The 24,608-nt window shown below is 39.0% G+C and overlaps 1 protein-coding gene across 1 annotated transcript in view; it reads right to left on the minus strand.

Annotated features, from left to right (window-relative positions):
* Positions 1–730: 730 nt before the first annotated feature.
* Positions 731–24,608, minus strand: part of MST1R (macrophage stimulating 1 receptor) — a 62,084-nt gene continuing 38,206 nt past the window's right edge. Inside the window, exons 10-21 of the mRNA XM_032209393.1 lie at positions 24,341–24,434; positions 20,049–20,276; positions 18,959–19,105; positions 15,413–15,569; positions 15,057–15,149; positions 13,399–13,599; positions 8,875–8,955; positions 6,539–6,720; positions 4,412–4,521; positions 2,654–2,819; positions 1,992–2,128; positions 731–1,300 (exon numbers count right to left, since the gene is read on the minus strand). Of these exons, the coding sequence (XP_032065284.1) occupies positions 1,066–1,300; positions 1,992–2,128; positions 2,654–2,819; positions 4,412–4,521; positions 6,539–6,720; positions 8,875–8,955; positions 13,399–13,599; positions 15,057–15,149; positions 15,413–15,569; positions 18,959–19,105; positions 20,049–20,276; positions 24,341–24,434 (1,831 nt within the window). The 3' untranslated portion in view covers positions 731–1,065. The remainder of the gene's footprint in view (positions 1,301–1,991; positions 2,129–2,653; positions 2,820–4,411; positions 4,522–6,538; positions 6,721–8,874; positions 8,956–13,398; positions 13,600–15,056; positions 15,150–15,412; positions 15,570–18,958; positions 19,106–20,048; positions 20,277–24,340; positions 24,435–24,608) is intronic.

Here is a 24,608-nt window from a genome sequence, read left to right on the forward strand (position 1 = left end):
GAACCGCTGAACTGCAGATAACAGTCAGCTGAAGTGGCCTGCAGTACTGCACCCTAACCACTGCACCACCTCGGCTCCCTGGAACCCTACTCTTCCAAGGGGAGGGAGATTTGCATGGAGGGAGAACTCCTTTCGTCCCTGTGACTGTCTCACATTCACTTTAACTACCTTTCCTGTCTAGTAGTTATTTCCCCTTCCCCTCCCTCCAATTCATAGTTATTTTCCTCTTCTGACTTTTTGACAGGACCGTCATCTAACAACAATCCTTCTGCCGCCATCTTCCAACTCTGAACTCCATGGGTTTTTTTTTCAAGGTTAGTACAGACTTGCTCTTCTTCAAGGCTGCTTCCCGTGGGATATTTTTTCCAGCTCCTCCATCATCTCTGACAGTTAACAGAAGACTTATCAACAGTGGTGAACAACATGCCACATTGAAACCGTGTTATGCCCTAATACAATGTGTAAGACACATTTGAAAGGAGGTTGACATGATGTTCCTGGAAGAATTCTTCAATGTTATAAAATTGGAGCAATGGGGTTTATCATAACAGTAAGGGTATTAAGCAGCATACTACAGCTTGTTTTCAAGTCAATGCAATGTGTGAACCTACCCATTAGTTGTGCTATACGTAAAGAAGGCGGTTGTGGTTTATTTAACAAATCGTGACTAAAATATTGTTAATATTAGGTGATAGTGACTCTAAAGAAATTATTGCATAAAACAGCCTGATAGGAATTCATAACAGTAAATTTATTTTTCTTTATATACAGATGCAGCCACAGGCTGCCACATTAAATTACTTCACAGTAAAAACATATTCCCACACTCAAACCACCAAGTATTCTGAAAGCAACTCTTTCCTAAAGCTGTAGGGAACCTGCCCTACCTTTTGAATTTATTTCCACCTTTTCTGAGCACAGGATTCAGGTCACAGAAGTCCTTGGATTACAGCTTTTATGAACTCACAGGATGTGCAAAAACATATCCAGAAGTTCCAAAGCCTGACAGTCAAAGTGTCCTGCTTATACCCAGCAATGTGCCTCCAGACCTGTGTGAGGTATCACTTAACACTCAGAGGCATCCTCTTCCTCACTCAGTCCACTAGAATCAAATGCTTCTTCCTGACTGATTATAGGGGGAAAGGGATGGCCATGATCAAGGTTGACGTAAGTGACATTGAGGTTAATGTAATGGTCTCCCTTTAGACAGCCTAAAATATGCTCCACTTCTTTGATCAGGCTGGAAAAAGTTGGCCGCTCCTCAGGATTTGGTGTCCAGCAGTTAAGCATTATGGTATACCTGTCCAAAATAAACAGAGTGAATTAGAGCTATGAAAACACCAACCTTGGCCTTTGTATCTCAGGATGCCATAGTCATGTACACAAGGGGTCTATATCACTGACATTCTCATAGTAACTAAAGGCAGAGGCTCCCTTCAGTTCTGCACTGTAGTCTTATCTCTTGACTTTTTATTCCTGCAGGATTCTAGTTGGAGACTTTATATAACACTGTTCTAACACAGAAATAGCATAATTATGTTATGCTGGATTAAGAACCAAATGGGAATTGTTAGCGTTGGAAAATGTAGAAAATGGATCCAACAGAGTGTAATGAGGAGTGCAAAAGGGGAAGGATATGCTAAGATCCAGATGATCATGAGAATTCCACGGAATACTTCTCTTAAATAGCCCCTTAAGATATGACCACATTTAAGAGATACAGCATAGATACTTCAGTGGGTTAATAGTTTGGGGAAAGCTGCTGTAAGAACACAAGTTTCACAGAACTAAGAACAAAAAACTAATTAACATTCCCATTGTGCTTTTTTAAAAAGTTAATTAATTGCAGTACTTAATTGAAATTTACAAATTAGTTTATCAATTAAAGTTCAGGAATCCGAAGACCTTTTCTGGTACTTCCCATAGCGTTTCATCTCTTTTACAGTTTTCTCCTTGGCTAAGCTAGCAGAAGGGTCCAATTGAATACTCACAGAGAATCCGGGCAGTATTCAGGCTGGGGCAACCTTCTTCCTTGCAACAGGTAGCAGGTAATATCATAGGGATCCACCTCAGGATATGGAGAGGCCCCTCGTGTCATTAGTTCCCACATGAGGACCCCAAAGGACCACTGGTAAGACAACAGAACAGGGGAAGTACAGATGTCAATATGAATGGGACACAGAGAAAACGCAAACCATCACGAGGGTAGGCAAAATCTCCAGCTAGACCGTCCTTTCTCTGCAAATTGCAAAGGGAAAAGGACTCTGTTGCATATGCATGTTTTTCTGAGACTAGCATAAATTGGAGTCCAGGTAGATCCTCACACTAAGTAATGCGTGCTAGGAAAGTTATACATTCTTAGCAGGAGCTTTCATAATGGCCTATTTTGCATATCCCTCACATAAAACTGTGGCTGTGTTGCCACAACACATTAACAAATCAAGGTATAGCCATTCAATCCAATTCTGTGGGTTGAACAACACTACAAACCAAAATCTATTTATAACAACTGGGTTCAGCAAAACACTAACAAGGAGTTGGCTAATTTGTGGTTCACCGTTTCCTGTGAGTGCAGACCATGTAGCCAGGACAACAACAACCGGGGGGCAATGTTTTAGCAGCCTGGGCATCAGATGCCCTTGCTTGCACTTACTACATCTGACTTGGTGGTAAATTTTTGAGTTTTCAAGCTCTCAAGGGCCATCCATTTGACAGGCAGCTTTGCCCTGCGGTGTTGCCGGATGCTGTAATATTCCTTGTCAAAGATATCTCTGGCCAGCCCAAAGTCTGCCACTTTCACTGTATAGGTCTCATCAAGCCTGGATAAAAAAAGGAGAATGGGATTAGGAGCAATGCAGCATGTGAACTCATCTTATTTGGCATCATGAAGGAATTCCAGAAACACCCTGGCTTAGTTTATGGCAAAAACTTAGTCCGTCTAATAGAGATTATTTCTTAGGCATAGCATGTCACATGAACATGGCAATTGTATCTCCTACCCCCGACTTAGGCGTTACCCTGTTACATGCAGTCAGACAATGGCTGTTTGCACAATTTATTTGATCACATCTGTTAAAACTCTAGCATGTATGCATCAAGCTAAACTTGGCTCATTTTAACTTCAGCTTGTGCTTTGTAGCTTAACAAACTGTGTGGATCCAACCCATTTGGTTATCTTATCGATCAATATCTTGTTTAAATCATAAAACAGGAGCTTTTGAAGGACTCATTTAATCCTTCAAGTCCAGTTGCCTGACTAGTGCTAGTGGGTCATTGGTTCCATTGTCAAACTGCAGGAAGTTTTTCCTAATCTGCCTTCTTGTCACCTCGATCCATTGTTGGGCACATTGATCCATACGGGTATAAGAAAATTGGCCTTGACCTTTTACTGAGTATGCTTCCTCAGATACTGGGAAATTACTAGCATACTTGAAGAGCATTCGGAGACTTCAGCTTGTCCAGAATGCAGCCGCGCGAGCGATTGTGGGTGCACCTCGGTACACCCACGTTACACCTATCCTCCGCGAGCTGCACTGGCTGCCTATTGGTCTTCGGATACGCTTCAAGGTGCTAGTCATCACTTATAAAGCCCTTCATGGTATTGGACCTGGGTACTTGAGAGACCGCCTGCTGCCAATTACCTCCAACAGACCGATTAGATCCCACAGATTAGGCCTCCTCCGAATTCCATCCAATTCCATCCACTGGCCAATGCTGATTGGCTACCACGCGGAGGAGGGCCTTCTCTGTGGCTGCTCCGGCCCTCTGGAACGAGCTCCCCATGGAGATTCGGACCCTCACCACCCTCCAGGCTTTCCGCAAAGCCTTAAAAACCTGGCTGTTCCGACAGGCCTGGGGCTGATGAGTTCCTGTCCCCGCTCGAATGGTGTAGCTGTTGATTGTTTTTAAAATTGTGGTGTTGTGTTGTCTGTTGTCTTTCTTTTTTTCTGTTTGTTTCCCGCCCCCCTGACTTGGTTTGTGAGCCGCCCTGAGTCCCTCTGGGAATAGGGCGGCATATTAATACAATAAAAGCGAAAAGCGAAAATCGAAATACCATCCTCTCCCCTTCCCATCACCACCCTCTGACTAAACATTCCCAGCTTCTTCAAACTCTCTTCAGATAATTTACTTTCTATTTACCAGAAAAAAATAAGTCAGAAGATTGAGCATCTTGCATAAATGGTATAAAGTTCTGAGGGAAAAATAAATTGACCCAAAGGAGGAATCGAAATGAACTAGTTTGAAAAGTATTTCTGATAGGCTTTTCCCATAGCTAGTCATATGGGGAGATATATTTTCACACAGGTGCCTGCCCACAGCACAAACAAGCCTCAGCAACCTCTCTGGCTTGTCCTTGCCAGATTCCCCACATTTTATTATTCTGTGTAGATACACCCATGTTTGTACTTACATGCAGTTTCTGGCCGCAAGATCTCTGTGCACAAACTTCTTCTGGGCCAGATACTCCATCCCCTGAGCCACTTGTAGCCCAAAACCTATTAAATCCTTCACAGTGGGGTTCTGATGGAAAACAAACAAACAAACAAAACTGTCTGACACCAAGGAAACCCACGAGGAGTTTTCCATCTGGCTTTGAAGTTTATGCACCTCAAGAGAGCAGAGCTGCTTGCTTGCGGTTCCCACAAGATAACCCAGCTGAAGTTAATTTCAAGGCTGCTTCAGATATTGGACAAATTTTCTAAGAAATTTGGCTGAGAAACTGAGTGTATCCCATTCACATATGATAGATGACAAAGAACCCACGCCTATAAATATAAACAGCAGAATTGGGGCCAGGGGAATCTTCTCTACTCTGTGCACACATGGCAAAGCAGACACTAGCTCACTGCTTGGCAAGATAGGAATAGGATGCGCATAATATAACACTCGGAATTGAAATGGAAGAGCCTTCTGAATTTTTCTTCCATAGCTTACAACCTTCTCTTTCACAGTGTGCCTGCATGGCCCCCTAGTGGTCAGAAGCATTCACTGTCTTGCCCTTACTCAAAGGAACATGTACCCACACTTAACCTACTGCTCCTTTTCCATGAATAATGCTTTCATGTGATCCTGGATTTGAATATAATAGCTGCAAGGAAAACCTTGGGAGGATAAATATTGTTGTTATCAGCTAAATTTGTTTTTTAATATTGAACTCCTCTGCAAAGGGTGGCTGATATGTTTAAGCTCAAAAGCCACCTGCAAGGCAAAACATCCATTTTTATGAAGCAAGGGGGAGGCATTTTTGAGCTGATCAGCAGTACATCACAAGTGGAAACTGACAACTGCCTAATATTTCACAGAATGTTTACAACAAGAATGAAATAAGGAACAGAAGAGATGAGTTGGAAATTATTCCAAGACCCAAATGCAATAAAAATATGAGGTGAAGCTTATACGGACAGTTCCTCAAAATAATGTGGTGAGAAAATGTTTATAAGATAACAACCACAGTGGCAATAGATTGGAGGCGGAAGAGAAGCCTGCCAATAGTAAGAATGCTACCTTTGATTGTTTCTCCAGGGTGGGAAAATAGACTATAAGATGCTAGCATATTCCAGCCAATTGTCTGTGCCAATTAGATTGAGGAAGCTCCATCAGACATCAGCTCATGTTCCTCCTGTTCTATCTTTCTCAGGGTCAGCAGAAAGACCCAAAGCAAAGCAAGCTCTCTTCTGAAAACCCAAAGTTCCCATCTCATTTCATCAACAGAAAGTACTGCTGATAAGAAGATTAATTTCTTGTAGGTGTCTTTCTGAAACCTAACCTAAAAGATTTACCTTACAAAGACTACAATGCAGTGGTGGGATTCAGCCAGTTCGCACCTATTCGGGAGAACTGGTTGGTAACTTTCTAAGTAGCTCAGAGAACCGATTGTTGGAAGAAATCTCCTTTTGTTTTTTCCCACTTTACAGAGCTAATCCTGTAAGGAAGGGAGTGATGAAACATTCTAGTGTTGTTTCTAGCCTGATCTTTATTGCCCTGCTTACAGAAACTGCCTCTCCGGTTAACCCTTATTACATTGTAACAGCTAAGGCGAAATGTCCATCGATCTGAGTGACCTTGAGTTGGCCACGCTCACCCACTCACATGACCACCGAGCCCCACCTACCCAGATGGTCATTAGGGCAGAGAACCGGTTGTTAAATTATTTGAATCCCACCACTGCTACAATGCTACAGGATAGATTTAAGGACTTCTATCTGCTGCATCCAAAAGCCAGTCCCACTCTCTGTACCAATATGGTGAGGTTTAACAGGGAGGAGATGCAAAGCCTGTACTGATTCACCAGAAGGCTGTGTCAACTGTGTACAAGCACATGGATGAGGATGTCACAAACAAAACAAAAAACACACCACAACTGAAAGAGAAAAGAAAAGGCTGAATGCATCGTCTCTGGGTAAGCTCTCCCTTAAAAACAATTTCAATTTGCAAAGAAGAGATAAGTAACTCCAAACCAAGGGGCGATTCAGAAACAGAAAAGTGACTTGCATTGAGTGTCACTCAAAAAAGGACACCAAGATCTGGCACCACGTACCCTCTCCTCCGAACGGATAAAATGTCGGAGATCTCCATGCTTCATGAAAGGGAGAACCACCAAGGGAAGACCTTCCTTAGGCAAGGTGATCCCAATGAGAGAAAGGACATGGAGGTGATGGAAGCTCTTCATCAGAATCCCTTCCTTCAGGAATTCTTCTACTTCCTCCAAATCATTAATTCCTAAGAGGAAAAAATGAAAAGATAGGATCAATATTCTCAGTGGCAACACCCCACCCCTCCAAGATTTAAGAAATTGTGAAACTGTGAGCAAAAGTTTCTGAGAAGTGAGCTTGTAAACATATAAGCTGGAGCAAACGATCCTAGGAAAAAACAGCGTATCGAGAGCCTTTTCGAACTTCCATCAAGCAGAGGAAGTCTGCCAATGGGAATAAGGATGGAAGATATTGCCAGAGTAAAAAACAAGCATACGTTACAATACTGGACTGGGTTGGCTCGTAGGCATCTCTACTTTTTATGTTTGAAAGGACTAACAAAGGAGGAATGGCTCCACAGATTGCCTTGTGTTGATTTAAGGCTTAATTCAGATTATTAGAAACAGAGTATTCTTACTTCCCTTGGCCAACTCTCAGTTTAGAATTAATTCCTTCTCTCCTTATGAGCTTCTCCAGAGATACTTTAATGGTGTTGTCTTACAAACACAAAGCTGTGAGCTGAAGTATTTGTTTGTCTGTTTATTTATTTAATCCTGCTGTTATTATTTTAAAGTTGAGTGAATTGGTACTTCCCCACTCCCCACTCCTATTCCTCTTACTGTATTCAAAAACATTGATTGATAGGGCATTGCAAACTGGCAGCAAAACTCTGTTGCAGAAAATACCATTAAAATGACTGATTAAGTAGTTTTAAAATTAAGAGCCACTTGCCACGACCTAGTTAATGTGCTATTTACCTGCCCATATGCCAGAACAAAATGTGTTTCTCCTATTGTCAATTTCTCTATAAATTCTCTTCTGACTTACAATCAAACAGTGGATTCTTTGATTTGGGCATGCATGACATGTTAAGCAACATTGATTACACCCTCTGGCTCGGTTATCCTCCCTCCACTGACAAGACATCACAAGACTGCTGGGCTTATTGATGCCTTGATGGATAACTGGACTCATGGGGTTAAGTTTCTGTCAAAACCTACCATCTCCTCAAAACATACCGAGCAGACAAAAAACAGGCAAACCTCGTTATTTTAAATGTACCCCTTCCTGGAACTGAGGATCAGGTACCTGGTGTTAGTTAATAGTTAAACCTATTAGACTGACTTGGACAAAAGAAGCCACCAGAGCAGACAAGATGCTAAGCTTTTCTATTAGCTGCTGCTTCAGAAGTGTGCTGGCAGCTGTGCCATGTTTCCGCCTCCGGAAGAAAAAGAACGGAGGAAAAGGAAAACTCTGTTGGGAAGAAATGGGCACTTAGCAGCTGAAAATGACAATAAACTTGGCTTATCCTGCCCATTTTTGGGTCAGTTGACTTGCACTGCAGCTACAAGTGTGACAGGCCCTGAAACTGCCATTGATTTTTACTGGGTGGAGGCAAGAATACTGATTTAACACTGGCATATTTAAGCAGGACTTAAGGCTACCTCAGATATGAACCGAGGAAGCGGTGAAGACAACCCCAGGGGGACCTGACAGAATATTCTTAATGCCAGGAGCTGTTTACATTAGTGACAAGATGAAATGGGAAAGGCCCGATGCCCCGTCTTCTCATGCTATGTTACAGAACAAACTTAAGAAGAATGCACAGAACCTCAATACTCCCCAGCCCCACTTTGCCCCCTTAAAAGTTATCTCAGAATTTATCTGGTAATAAAAATGCCGGTCTTTGCCTTTGAAACAGAATCTGCTTTAGTCTAGCTCTAGGTGCACGATGCCTCTTTGCTCAGCAAAGTAGTAAAAACGTCTCATAGTATAACATAAGCAAGTAAGCAAAAACAAACAGGACAGCACTGATGTCTGTAGAAGTTGTTTATGCCAAGATGGAAGATACTCTCCTTTTGTAAATAAGTGTGTGTGTGTGTGTGTGCACGCGCACGCGCATATAAATTCAAGTTAGTGTTAATTCTTGGCAAAGACCTAAGGGGGAACAAGAATTCATGGTGCCCTGGTTTCTAGCCTTGTGCTTTAAACCACTAAACCAAACTGGCTCCTTATAGATTATGGAATACTATTTTTTTTTTAAACAAGACATTATTGTGTCTTGTATTTTATCATGAGCTTAGGATTCCCTAAATTTCTTTTCTACGTTAATAAACTAGTTCATTATTTACTAGTTCCAGATTTATTAATTAGTTTCATAAAAGAAAGAGGAATTACTTACGGTTTAGGGATTTAACAGCACACCGAATCTCTCTCTGGGATGAATCTGTGTAAGTTCCATGGTAAACGCTCCCAAAATGTCCTGGATGGAAAAAATAACAAAATTTACAGATAGGCACCAATATCAACATTAGCAAACCCAGATGCTATACAACTTCTGTCTGTGCTGGAGCCATCTTAACATCAAATTACAATACTATAAAGAGATACAATTGTTTTAAGTGTTAAAAATATACCGAATCTGAAATAAAAAAATAGATTTGCCCCAACTAACAGATAACTCAGTGCCAACACAATTTATATCCAACTATATCAATACTCAATCATATTATTTGACTTAATAGCATACATTTGTCTCAGTTTTAAGCTATCTAACTTGCTTTTAATTTTTTTCAATTTAGCATGCCTACACATCATCATACTTTTGCCTGTTTATATAGGCAAGTGCAGTTGCATGCAAATATTTAAGCACCTTCATCAAAGTGTATGTTTTAGTGATTTCCTAAGTGAAAGAAACTAATAAAATACACTATCTACGTGGTACAGGTAGTCCTTGACTATGACCACAACTGAGCCCAAAATTTCTTTTGTTAAGTGAGACATTGGTTAAGTGAGTTTTGCTCCATTTTACAACTTTTCTTGCCACAGTTGCTAAGTGAATTTAGATCTGCTATTGACTTTGTTTGTCAGAAGGTCACAAAAGCTGATCACGTGACCCGGGGATATTGCAACAGTCATAAACATGAATCATTTGCCAAGCATCTGAATTTTGATCACATGGTCATGGGGTTGTTACAAAGGTTGTAGGCGTTGTAAGTGTGAAAAATGGTCCTAAGGCACTTTTTTCAATGCCGTTGTAACTTTAAATGGTCACTAAATGAACTGTTGTAAGCAGAGGACTACTTATACAAAGTTAATACACAACAACTTTGTGTATATTTTAATTTCATACTTATTATTTTTGCCTAGCTACTGTATTTACAAGTTCAAAATAAGAAAATAAATACGTTAAGCACAGAAATTTGCGTACACTTCCAGTTCATTCAATATTATTTTATCTTTTATTTCTCTACTGTAAACCTGTTAATAAGGTTAAAAAGGTGATTGATTCTTTTAGGTTAATAACTAGCCAGATAAAGACATGAACAAATCTTTGCCCCTTCTAATCTTACAGATTGTGATTGTTATTCTGTCTACTCTTCTATCAGTTCTCAGAACATCTATGAATGAAGACAAAATTAAAGCTGTAAAAAACCTCCTAAACATTTCTAATTACAACTGTCAAAACCATTGTTAGAAAAATGGAAATTACTTGGAACAGATGTAAGTCAAGGCAAGATCTGGAAGACCAAGAAGGTATCAACTAGAAATGAATGAAGACTTTGTCAAACATGAAACAAAGAAGTAGGAAGGGAATGGGAATACTTGAAATAAAAATAGGATTTTAGGAAGTGTCATTTTAGTCATTTATGTTCAATGAAAGTTATTGCCCTAACTTAAATGCCATTTTTATCTTGAGATGAAGAAATCATAATTATTTTTAAAATTGATGCCAACTGATTATTTGTAATAATTACTGCTCAGATATTTTATAATTTTTCTAAATGATGCAACCTATTCAATTTCTGTTTTTAAAGTTTTGATCTATATGGTAAAGACAGGCTATATAGTTGATATCCTTTTGGAAATCAGATAAATATACATGCTATCATTGAATTCTAATATGGATTTTGGATGCAAATCTCCAAGGTGTCTTCACCATTTCTTCCCACCCACCCCCATTCCGATTAACCTGTATTCTACAATAAATACCAACATAAACCCCAAGAATTTCAGAAGGATTTAACCCTATTAACCTTATTATAAGTGATCACACAGTAGAAACATCACAACAATAAAACAAATATGTGCATATGTAGACACATACACTATTGAAAAAGTATTGCAGTGCTGTAAGAATGCAGGAAACAGCTATTGTAACAGTACAATAAAAAATAAGCTAAATTGGAGTTCTTATTAGAAAATACCAGGCAGTGAAGAAATGTCAATCTTTATTTTATTTTGTCACAAAAAGAAATTGATTCCTGGGAGATGGTTTAAAATAATGTGCTCATTTAATGAAAGAAAGAGATACGATATTCTAAATTTTGGTATGAACTACTAAATAGTCCTGGATAATCTTTTGTAACTACCGTACACAGGCCTATAATGATCTAAAGAGTAAAGAAATGAGGAACTTTAAAAGATGGAAGAACCAGGCATTTCCTGGCATATGGATGCAGTGGAATTAATGGAATGGCTGGAATTCATGTAAAATAAAGAGAAATGAAAGAACTGGGGCCTAGTCTGAGTAAGTAAATCCAGATCTCTAGACTTTGGAAAGTGCTTCTAAAATCAAAAACAGTAAACAAATGCGGTCAGTTTAAAAATAAGCAAATAACCAAAAACAATGAAGTTGTGTCCAACAAACATTTCCTGTTCTTCATACTCAATCTTGTCAGACTGAGCAGAGAAATAGATATTTGTGCTCAAGAGCAGTGAGCTATATTATGCGGCCTTTTAAATTGATTTAGATTGCAGTGAAGTACCCTTTTGGACAAAGCATAAGAGTATGGCAACAACAAATGCCTTTTCTTTCAGTTCCTCTCAGATTTTCACTGCGCTTTCCATTTTGATTTGACAGCAAGACAAATTCTCCAGTGATCTAGCACTACATAGCCTAGTCCAGAGCAAACCTTTGATTTAATGGACCACTCGGGGAAACCCAATGTCCTAAACCTGAATATTTATTAAACATGAATCTAAAGTGTTTCCAACAATGAAAATAATATATGTAATTATGTTTTTGCCACAAATTGTGTCATTTGGAGTAAAATCTCATTTTCACAAACAATCCTTTATCTTCATCTCCAGGCCCTGAGCAATTGTTGTTGCTGTCATTCCTTATTATCCCTTACGTCTCAGGGGCTGCCACAAAGAAGAGGGAGTCAAGCTACTCTCAAAAGCGCCTGAGGGCAGGACAAGAAGCAATGGGTGGAAACTAATCAAGGAGAGAAGCAACCTAGAACTAAGGATAAATTTCCTGACAGTTAGAACAATTAATCAGTGGAACAGCTTGCCTCCAGAAGTTGTAAATGCTCCAACACTGGAAGTTTTTAAGAAGATGTTGGATAACCATTTGTCTGAAGTGGTATAGGGCTTCCTGCCTAAGCAGGGGGTTGCACTCCAACTCCGCTATTCTATTCTGTTCTGTTCTGTTCGGTTCGGTTCTATACTATTCTATTCTATTCTATTCCATTCCATTCCATTCCATTCTACTTTGCTCGCAGCGAAGCAGGCTGAGTGCATATAGAAGAGTCTGACTTCCTCAAAACCAGTCACCTCCACAGGTCTCTAACAGTGTTAGTCTCTGCCCTCTTTCTTGGCCATACAGAATTCAGCATCTTATCTGAACTGTATAGCTTGGTGGCGGTAGGGGATGGGTGGGATGTTCAAAACTTGTGATTCCATCAAGTAAGAAACTGCACACGAGCTCTGGAAAAGTTTGGGGGAAGTGCTCATCACCCATGGCTAGCTGGGTGTTTTTTTTAGTGTGTCATTCTTGGCTTGGGGAGTTCTGAGCATTTATGCAATTATAAATCCTGTAAACATTAACCTTTGCCTTTATATGGGGGAAATGACAGATCAATTCCCACCTCACCCTCCATAACATATTCTGATGTGTGGATTCTTCCCATTGGCTGATGATGTCAGGAAAAAGGGAAAAAGGCAGCAAAGCTGGAAGAATCCACCAATGGTAGGAAAGTAAACCATCATCACAGGATTCTTCCATTCACCAGCAAGGCAAAACACAGAAGAACTAAGAAATGGTTTTATAGTGTTAGCAGAGATTTTCATCCCAGCTGTCAATTTGGATTGTAGATACCTGGGTTGCACTTTAAGTGGGGGCAAGAACCCCCAAACATTTTTTCCCCCCCTGAGCGTCTTGGATAAAGGGCCATCACACAAAATATACAGATAAAATAAAATAAACTGTCACTTTAAATGAGCAGTTTTTAGATTTAAGACATCTCAAAACTGTACTGGAAAGATCATGTGAATGGCTATCCTAGAGTTCTTAAGAAGTACCTGGCACTTTTTGCCAGGTTGTGCTATGGGAAAGACATATTCCTAACCTGCTCTGAATAGCATGCCTGCACACTACTTAGCTTCTTTTTTTTTTTACTTGCCCTTCAAATGCTACTTATTTCTTGTGACAATGGCAATCCTCTCTTCTCTTCTCGCTGCTTTAGCAGGGAAGAATACAGTCCTGCCCAATTGGCTCAAAGAGGCTCAGTCACTAATGAAGAGCAACAGGAAACAATCAAAGAAACATCTGGCAAAGACACTAATGAAGAGCAACAGGAAACAATCAAAGAAACATCTGGCCAGGGAGAAAGCAGCATTCTTTCAACACAGATGGTAGAAAACAACAGTTTTATTGCAGTGCATTATTGCTGATAGGCACAGTTTAAATGATACTTGCCTTTCCCAATGATCTGATCCTTGTGCAAAATCAGCTGCTTCTCTGGAATGAGGACATCTTTCACTTCTTCCAACAATTCTGGCCGAAAATTGTTAATGGAGTACGAAGGCACTCGCATGAAAGGCATAGCAGAACCGTCACTGCTGCCTGTGTAGGAGGCGCTTCCAAATCGCACTCCAGAAGATCTTCTGTTTGCATTCTCTGCCAGAGAAATACCATAAAGAGAAGATGGAGAGGTTATTAAATAGAATTTTTATTTATATTGACCACCAGAAGGCAGTACATGGACAGTTGCGCTCTATTTGAAATTCACCAGGTGTACACAGTCACTGATTTTACTAAGGGGCCCAAACCCTCTGTTGGGAATTCAGACATTAGTACATATCTGATAAGTTCCAAATTGTTATATCATGTAAATAAAATAGAAAATCTCACCAACACCCCTCATCTCTGAGAGCATGACATAATATAGCACTTGTTCCTCCTCTCTGTAGGGAGTTTAATAGTGGATATGTCATTCTAAAATAAATAAGATGGTAAGCAAAGTTCCTTCATTTTTCTCTTTTCTGAATCTTTGGCAAGATAGGTATCTGCAATAGTGGTGAATATCTGTAGCTCGGGTGTAGGATGAGGGTGAGGGTTTGTTCTCTGAGCTTGTGAGTTGGTTTCTGAATAATGTTTCATTATTAGGCTAGGTAACATCTTCAGCAGAGTTTAGGGGATGTCAGGGTCAGTGTTCCTCTGTTTATAAGGGCTTCAGGCGTGGGTGTATCAAATGAGGGTCAGCTGTGAGTCATCAGTGAGTCTTGTGATGGGTCTTGTGATAAGGAGATTACATCAGCTCAAGGTCATTGGGACGTGAACTTCTGGTGGGGGGGGGGAATTGCGTGAGTTGGTTGAGGGCCGTTCCTGTCTCTGGTTGGCTGTGTGGTTAATTTGGATTCTGTGGGGTTCATAGGTTGGTTGTAGGGCAATGTATCCATTGATGGAATTGCTTATAGAGTGCCAGCCTTCGATGAACTCACGAGTGTGGTGGAGGGTAGCATGGCCAATGATTTTTGTGTTGCTTCAATTGAACTGCTGCTGCTTGGTATCAGTGTGGGTAGAGATTAAGGATTTGGGATTGTGGCGTTTGACTGACGGCCGGTGTTTGTGGATCCCGGTTTTTAATTGACATGATGTTTGTCCCATGTAGAATTGGTTGTTGACACTGACTTCCCCTAAACAGAAGAACACTGACACTGACTTCCCCTAAACTCCACTGAAGATTTTACCTAACCTGGTAATGAAACATTCAGAAACCAACCCACAGTCTTGGAGAAGGAGCCCTCACCCTTAAGATGGTATCTTCGCATTGTAATGAAATATTGCAGGTTCCTTCCATCTAAGTAACTGGAAGAATGTGGGCAGTGTTTTAGTTTCAGAAGGGCATTAACTTATGTAGTTCTTGAGCAATGTATTTTTATTTACAGAAATATTTAGAAGGAATTATTTCTTTTAAGGAAATATGTCAACCCTGGGGAAAAAAAAGAAATAATAATAATAAAAACTCCCAACCAAACACATTTGTTTAACAACATATCGGAGTGGTGGCTAGCAAGATGTTCTGTCTCATTGGCTCTAAAATACTAGCTCTAAGTCCCATCATGAATTCTTACCAGAAGAAGCCACATATCCAGTATTAGAAAGAAGAAGAGGAATTCCGATTGAGCCCCTGTTGAGGCTGGACAGCCTTTCTAAAGTCTCAGTTCCTGCAAGAAGAAAACAAAAAGTCGATCCAGCAACATTCATCTCCTCACTACTCTAGAGTTGGTCCATTATCCACTCTTTCCTTATTCACCTTGTGAATCCAGTGATTAAGGCATATTTGCTACACGCCCATTCTCTGACAAAGTGTCAAAATTAAATGCAAGCGGGTACTGCTATGACTGTGAAGAATTTATATGGAATAAATAAACAACTCCACCGAAAGTGCTTTTCTGGCCAGAAAGTATCATAAGAAACTTGCAATTACCTGCCTTCTTCTTTCGCTGAATATATTTCAATGCTAGAAATACCAAACAGGAAAGGAGCAGAATGCCTACAACAACTCCCAATCCAACAGCAAGGGGAGAGTTCTGGGAGATTGAAACCACGGATCCTAAGTCTTTGCAGTTTCCATTCACACAGATCTACAAGGGGAAAAAAAGACATGTGATTATTAGCACCAACCAATAGCAGAATCTGGGGAGATATATTTATATATATATACATGTGAAAAAAATGGTGGCTTGGGGGAGATGTCCCCCATCCACATGCCTCCCAGATATAGCCTGTGGTAATTATCTGAGAGGAGGAAACACCATGCCAGCATAGATTACTCCAGAAAAAGTTAAATTGGCTTTCCAGCTAGGCAATCTGGGAGGTGGGTAATGAGGCGAGGAACACATGAGCGCTGTTAGCATTTTTCAGTGTGTGCAGAAAGCCAGAGAGCTGGAACTGATTGTGTAACCAAAGGTTTTAGTACTCTTTGGAGATTTTCAGGATATCGTCTCCTGACTTGCATCTGTCTAAATTCACATTGCTTGGGAATGTTAAGGATACAAAGTAAATTGAATGTAGAAAAGGACTGTAGGGATCTTTAGCGAATCCAGGCTGGAAAAACACTTTCTGCATCTAAGCAACAATATCAAAGGAAGTCAGGAACTTTTCCCAATATTCTGCCATCAAAATGTGCATTTGCTGTGTACATAACATAATAAATTCTTTAAAAAATTGCCTTAATGGTCAAAATCAATCTGATCCTGAGTGCACAAACTATTAAAAAGTGGAGCCAGTGAAGGAACCGACTCTCTGAGTCCCTCTGGGGTTCTTGGTGCTTTCTTGAGCTTAGTGGTTTCATTAGACGTTTCATTACCAAACTAGGTAATATCATCAATGCTAGAAGGAATTCTTCTCCAGAGAAGAGAGGATTTGGGATTGCCCAGAAGACTCCTAAGAATTGCTCCTTATGATGAGACTGTAAACAAGTGGACTCCAGCAGATTTTGGTGCTCTGAAAATTGAGAAAAACAGTTTTGGCCAAGCTGTGGTTGCAGCCCTTTGTTTACCCATTTTCATTCTTAATCATTTCTGTTGGAATTGACTTTTACATTGGTTTTTGGACACTAAGAGTTTTCAGAAGGACAAATTTTATTACACTGGATTTTTCCTCCAATCACAGCAAAAGAAGATTTATGTATTTTTTTTAAAAAACGTAAAAGAAAAAAAATATTTGTAAATAAGCAGCAAAAGAGTGATTAGAAGGTTGATTTGGAAGATTTTAAACAAAGAATATTTCTTGTTGTTTGTTTAAAATCCTTTTAAAATATATTAAGATTCAAGTTTAAGTGTAAGAAATTGCTTCCTGGGAAATGTTCTGGATGAAAGAAAAATACAGTAAGACAAGACCTTGAGGACTGGTTACTAGAGACAATGAGAAAGAATTAGATTATAATTAAAGCAAAGTTTCCGCTAATACAGAACAGAGAAAAATATTTTAGCTCTGGAAGAATTTAAGGATATTTGGCAACAGTATGGTGTGGCCAGAACCTGTTCAATAGATTGTCTGATACAATAAAAAATGGAAGAAGAGATAAAAGATATATAGTTAAAACAAATCAGAATGCTTTTGATATGGATTTAAAATTGACAGGATATAAGAATGATATTGACAAAGATGTTATACAAGACTAACAAATGAAACTGGCTGAGGTTTAAATAGTTAAAAGGAACACACAAATAAGAAGAATGATTTGAATACATGGTTCTTAACTCAGAAAAGTGAGTTAAAAACAATTTTCTTACTCAGGATTTACAAAAGAGATGTGCTATACCTATGAAGGAGTTCCTGAGAAAAGCAAAGGAAAGACTAAATCACTTTGGGACATTACCTAAAAGGAATAATCAAGACCCTTAAAACAAACTAAGATATATAATGTGGGCCTATTTGATCAAGGTTAGATTGCATATGATCCTCTCCTAACAGCTTAATTGGTTTTTTTTGACTAGGACTGATTAAGTTTTAAAGCTTTGTCTATGGATAAGATGGGAAGCAGGGAGTTCTACAGTATTTTTAGAGAAAGTAATAAGTTAATATATTATATTTGAATGGAGATAAAGTAAAGATGACAATAAATTAATTTGTAGTACATCATTTGAAGGAATTAAAGATTAATATTTCCAGTTTGTTTCTAGCAGCTCCTAATGGAGTTTTTCTTGATTAAGTTTGAATGAGGTTTCAAAGATTTTATTTATAGATATAAGATAAGGCATGGGAAGAGAATTTTCTTTACATGGTGACTACTGCGAGGATTGTATATGCTAAGCATTGGAAAGAAAAAGAGGTACCAAGTGTTGAAGAGTGGATTTTAGAATTGACTGACTAAGAGTTGGCAAAATTTGATTAGAGATAATGGATTAGGCAACATTATAAGAGATCAGAAGCTATTGGTGGACTTTTTACATCTTAAATACAATAACAGATGTTTAACAGAAGAATTTGAAGATTAGTGTAATGTTTGGAATAATTTGCTGGCTTTAATTTTTAATTTTCTTTTACATATACATTATGATTAGATGTTGGGTTGATTTGATTATTAGACAGATTTCCACATCTGGAATATTTGTTTATTTAATATAGCAGTTTGTTAAATATGGAAGGGGAAAGCTTATAACTATTTCTAGATTCATTATGTAAGGGGAGGAGATCCTATTGGAGTTTTTTATTATTATTTTTCAGCATCCCACATTCTTTATGTTTAATGTTACACCTATGAGACATTTGGGGTTTGTTTGTTTTTTGGGTTTTTTGCACACAATATTTTTTTCATTGTTAGTGTTGAATGTTTGTTTTTCTGTTTTGTATTTTATTTTTATTGATAAAAGAAAATAAATTTGTTAAAAAGAAGAATTTTAGAGAAAATAACAAATCTATCATGCAAAGTACAGGAAAGAATTATGAAATTGACTTACTTGTTTAAAGTTAAAATATATGTATTGTTCTTTCTCATAGCTTTTAACTGACTTTTGCTGATTAAAATAAAAAATAAAGTTTATATTTAGCAATTGATAAAAGATAAAATATGGGATGAAGGGAGTTTTGGTTCAAATATTAGAGAAGGTGTTCGGCTATTAAAAATGTTTATACTTATTTTGAGGAAGGGGAAAGTTCTTTCTTTCTCTCTAATTTTTTTAATATATATAATTTCCCCCTTTTCCCGCTCCCTGCCTTTTTTTCCTCTTTGATTTTTTGTTTCTCCTTAGTTTGTATTTGTTTTTCACCTTTGAAATTTTCAGTTTCAATTAAAAACTTATATAAAATGAAATAGATCCAAGTGGGTTGCAAAGAAATTGTGTGGAAATACTATCTATCTTTGATAGTTTCTAGCATGCCTGATTGTCCATGAGTTTTGCAGCTATTGGATAAATGGATAAGAGTACACTCAGGTAGGCAGGACAGGCTGAGAAGGGCGAGGCTGAGGTTCAAAGGGAGAAATCAAGTCATAAGATTAGTTCCGACTACAAAGATTTTTTTTCTCTACCTGTACTGGCAAACCACGCCCAGGGACGATCAGGTGGTTGGGTATTCGGCAGGTCACCTGATTCTTCTTTATACTGTGGTAGCAATCTGCACCAGCCACTGACACAGAAATGTTCATGCAGCCTGCCAGAGCATCCAGTCCCTTATGCTGTGCAGAGAAATGTAAAATACTTGATTATGGCCAAGGAGCAATCCTGCTCATTAGCATTTTCTACTGGATTTATATCTCAGTTCTACCAAGTGTCCCAAATAATCCTGCGCTGAATTGCACATTTCTTAATTTCTTAATCCAAAAGAAACAACTGGTGTTGTAAATTCTCAAACTACCTTAACTCCCTGCCTCCATTTGTTTTGTAAGTAAGGCATTTTGTCACAATTATTTCAAGCTAACATCCAGCCCTTGGAGGACTATAAACTACATTTTTTTCACATTTTCTTTAATTAGTTACTCTTGACAGTGTACCTTAGGGCTGTGCAGGCCTCAAAAATGAACAAAAAGAAATGCTTCTGATCTCAGTCGCTCTGTCTTCTCTAAAGCAGCCTAAAGCAATCTTTTTCAGGCTGTCTCATTGAACTTTAATGACTGTGCTTAAAGCAGCAGCACCTTTTTTTCAGGCACACACACATACACACACACACACACACACACACACACCTAAAAAGTCAGGGATGCTCTGCTAATCCAAGCTTGGAGTATCTCTTCCAAGTAATTTTTGAAAGATGCTGAGTTCTAATATATATATATATTTGTATTTATGTGCCAATTTCTACACCGTGAATTGACTTGAATTTTAGTTAATAGATACTTACATGAAAGCATGCATATGTCAACAATGTACTAGAGAGGATTATTGGCTCTGAAACAGCACGCATGAGCAGAAACTTTAATATTCATGCAGAAGATCATTTAAGTGACTTAACCAGCATAGGCCAAGTTACTGATGCTACAATGTTCATGCAAGTGAACCATTCAAGTGGACAAAGGTACATACATCCCAGACCAGTTTAACAGATTTGAATTAGCTCTTATTCTCCTAAGGCTGCAGAGCCTTCCTTGCTAAATTTCTTGGATAGGGAAGTCCCGTACTTACAGTGATCTCAATCTCATCTTCTCCTTGTTGGAGTTCATATATGTGATTTTCAGAGGGAAAGAGATCAATGACTGGAGTAGGGTAGAAGCGGATACGAAATGTCTTCTGCCCCAGAACTCCATCCATCAAGACACTCAGGTTCCCATAAATATTTCCCACTTTGTTTTCAGATGGATAATCAGGACTTTGACACACCAACCTATCTGTGGACAGTGGCCTTTCACATATCTGAAATGACAGAAATCAGAACACTTTCACCTGGCTTCACTCCATCAAATTAATACATGTCAATATACAAGCTCATGCAGGAGTTCAATTGTCTGAACAAATGTATACAAAATGAAGAAAAAAAAGACCATAAAAGGAACTACTATAGGAAGGCATTCAGAACTTGAGAATATATCTGAATGTTTTGCAAGTATGCCTTTGCACACTTGCCTTGAGGAGGGTCACAGGCCAGCCCCATTTATACCCAGGCAGGTTTCCTTTCTGCCATGTATGCTGTTCCTATCATTTTCAGAACCAAACTTCAAATCCACATTCATCAAACCATTCCACCGCCAATCATTATTCTATGGATAATTTGCATTTAGTTTTACTCATTAGTCTAAGAATGGTGAAAAGTAATTCAAGTCTTAACCAAAGGACCGAAGAATTATTAAGGCAATGTCTAACCATATACACAGCTCCAAGTGGTTTTTTTTTTTGTAAAATTAGCATGTTTAGATTCAATAAATTCAATATTTCCAAATATTGATGCATCCCCTCATTCATTCTAATGGCTGGTCGCACAATCAGCCAGATGCAGTTGGCCTTTTTACTGAGTCATTCCCAAGAACCTGGGGTAGATGATGTTGTTTGATGCTCTTAAAGGTATCATCACAGAATCTAAGCGGTCCCAAATAAAGATGCCTTTTGCAATTGACTAGTGGTGAATTGGTCAATGTCGATGCTGTTCAAGGGATGCTCCAGATGTTTTTGGATAGCAGCCAATGCCTCTATATGGCAATTTTCTCCATTTTTCTCTGTCCTCTGCTTTCTCTCTGTATTGCAATGTCCGGTATCCAGACTTCAATCAACATTTGTTAAGTCTGGGGAGTTATGTGGCAGATGCCTATCGATTGAAATTCTGAAGCCCCAGAGCACTTTAGCTTTTTCATTTGCTATTATCTTGTCTATTTTGTGGTCCCACCAGTTCCTTCTTGCAGGCAAATGATATTCCAACACACTAGTGTTGCTACTTTGTCACAACACTGTTTGAAGTCAATCTGTGTGATCTTCTTGCAACAGCTAACTGGATGGTCCACCATTTTTTCAGTTTCTTCTAGAAGTAGCATTTGGTGTATGTTGCTGTCTTCTCAACTCCTGATTTTCATGCATTTATTCATGGTTTGGTCTTGTGCATCCAGAATTAGCCCCTTTGATTCTTTCTTCAAATTTTGTGCCCTGAGCCATTGCTAGATGTTGTTGGAGCCCTGGTGGTGCAGTAGTTAAAGGGCAGTATCGCACGCAAACTCTGCCCACAGTCGGAGGGACAGCCGGATAGTCCACCTGGCAGGCGGGCGAGCAGAGTGCAGAGTGGCAGAGGCCCGGCGTGTCCTATTTTCATTTACGTTACCACCATGGGCTGTTCAGTGGCAGTGGTGCTCAGGCGACTTGGGGACAGTGGACGAGATGACATCCTCTAGATTGATGAGTTCCCCTCCCCTCTCGACTTGTATGGCTGTATGACTCTTGTGTATTTTAATTACATGTATTGTGTTTGTATCCCCTTTTCCCCTTTCGAGTTGTTCGCCACCCTGAGTCCCTCCCGGAGAAGAGCAGCATACAAATAAACTAAATCTAATCTAATCTAATCTAATCTAGATTAAAGGAAAATTGTATGACATACAATATCCTTTCCACTTTCCTTTTGGCTGACTGAGTTCGCTGCCATCCTTGAAGCAGTTATTTAATTATACTGGCAAGTTTAAAGGATTGAAAGGAGGCAATTAAAACCATAATTTAAATTTGCCAAGAGATAAAAAAAATAAGCCTCATATTTCATTCAAATTTATCGTTGCTACTTAGACTTATAGAATCACCAAGCAGGAAGAGACCTAAAAGGGCATTTAATTCAGCTCCTATTCAGTGACGTATTCTCTAATGCATCTCTGACAAATGACCATCCAGTCTCTGAAAGAAGGAAACTGCAGTGGAGGAGAACTATTTCCTATACAATGATGGAAACCCTAATTATTTAGATTATTTGATACTGGTTATTGTAAAGAAAAATAATAGCATTTACAATGTATACAAACCGATTTAATATATAAATATCAGCCTATAAGAATGAGATGCACTCTTTTTAATAGTATCTTGTACTTTGCTAACTTCTGGGATGTATAATTCTTTTCAAATCTGTGATATGGATTTTGTACCTCATATAATGGGTGTAAATAATTTCAACCTTTTTAGAGAATATTTTCTTCAATGTCTCTTCTCTTCAACTGTGAAATTCTCTTCTGAATTTAAGTATGAATCACAGAGTCATAGAATGGGAAGATTGGAGCCGCGTGTATATTGAACATATAATTGTAGAATTACAGAATTAGAAAGAAGCATTGTCCATCAAAGTTTTTGAAACAGCCAAGTAATAACGGGATTTCTATAACACAAAGCTATTCCATTTCTATGTCCAATTCTTTTCTCCTATACCAGAAGATTTGTAACGTAACACAAAGAATGTTTCAACAATGTCCAGTGAGTTTGTTCTCTGTTGAACAGATTAATCACACTTTCCAATGCTACCGAAGGAGGTCAATCATTTTATGAGTAGAATAAAAGTTAATTCACATGAAGTAAAAAAAAATTAGAAGCAGCTACAAAAATGAAAATAAAGATGAAATCAAACTAAACATGGATGGGGGGAAAGTAATAAAAAAGAGAAATGACAAAATAATTGTAGTAAAAATTGAAGAACTTTTAAAATAAATGTTAAAGATAAAACCAAAGATCATCTATACATGGGGTGTCAGCTACAGCAAGATAGCCTCCAGCTCCTTAAAAACTATTTAAGGATTGCGTTTATCTTGTACCCTGACACATATACAAACATGTACTCAAAGCTAGAGGAAAACATTTTCTTGAACAACTTGCTCCTTTCCTAATCAGTTTCTGAATGAAATTACTGATATCTCTGCACATCTTGAACTCTAGATGATTCAGAGTAAGTGAGGAGAACAGCTGTGCAAACTTTGCTTCTTCCATTAGCTGGAAAACAAGTCTGTGCAAGTGGAATCATGTTCAACTTCTCTAGCTCCTCTCTTGTTTTGAGACAGTTAGGATCAGTGGTGGGTTGCAGGCTGTAGGCTTTATGCATGTGCATGGAAATGCCAAAGAGCTGAAATACAGGCAAGGTGCTCGGGCGTACTGGTACCTGATGGGAGCACTGGTATCATTCTGGTACGGTGCTCCAGAGGGCCCACCCGCCCGCCCAAGCTCCTTACCTGTATTTTAGCTCTTTGGCATTCCACGCACACGGACAGAGTGTACAGCGCCTGCACAATGCTCCGCCGAGCAGCTGGAGTGTTGCGGAGCTGTCATGGAGGTAAGGACACATGTCCGTGCTGTGTGCGTGTGCTGCACATGTGCATGTGGGGGACACCGGGCCCCGTTGCACTGTACTGGTTGCAATGGGATCCGGAACCCACCACTGGTTAGGATTCTTCATTGTACAGAGTGTCTATGCACCCAAAGGAAAAAAAAATGGCAAGGGAGATGACATGGAGCACAGCTTGTTTTCATCATTGCTCTTTCATACCACTCTAATATCAAGCTGGATTAGAATGGTCAACTAGGACTCTAGCCATACTGGCTGGAGAATTCTGTGAATTGGCCTGTATCTTACAGTTGTTGGGGTTGAGAAAGACTGTTCAAGGCTGATTTTCTCCCTATGTATATTATAACTTCTTAGGCACAAGAGTATAAATTCTTCACCAATTAATCTCTGGAGCCTGGGCCAAGTTACTAATGAAATAGCTTACTAAGCCATTTCCTAGCTTTTCCACACTAAGATAATTCTTTAATTCCAGTAAATGTAATAATGACTAAGGTGAAGAAAGTCTTGAATGCTATGCAGAATGCTAGCTTCTCATAGTAGTTTTATATGCAATGCAACCCAAAGCAGCACATTTATTCAGGCAATTTGCCATGAAATCCACAGGGAGTCTCTTTTGAGTAAATAGCTAAAGTCTTCATGAATAAATATCTACAATTCTCTTTCACTTTCTCTCTCTTCTGAAAATACTTACTTTAGCTTTGCTTTGTACTCCAGCAGACTCAAATTGCAACCTCATGTTATACACTGAATCCAAATTGGCACCATAAATGTAGACATTGGAGCCCCTGCAAGGAATTGGAAGGATGTGACACAAGAGCAAAAGTGTTACATTCTAAGAACTCTGCAGCTGCATGTCAGTGATGGATTCAGATATGAACATTATCCATGAGAAAATGTAACTAACAACAAGCCTGCACAAGGCCAGTCAGAAGCTCCCACCTTGCTAAAACCGGATGCAT

This window comes from Thamnophis elegans, chromosome 2, assembly GCF_009769535.1.
Source record: "Thamnophis elegans isolate rThaEle1 chromosome 2, rThaEle1.pri, whole genome shotgun sequence".
NCBI classification, from domain to species: Eukaryota; Metazoa; Chordata; class Lepidosauria; order Squamata; family Colubridae; genus Thamnophis; species Thamnophis elegans.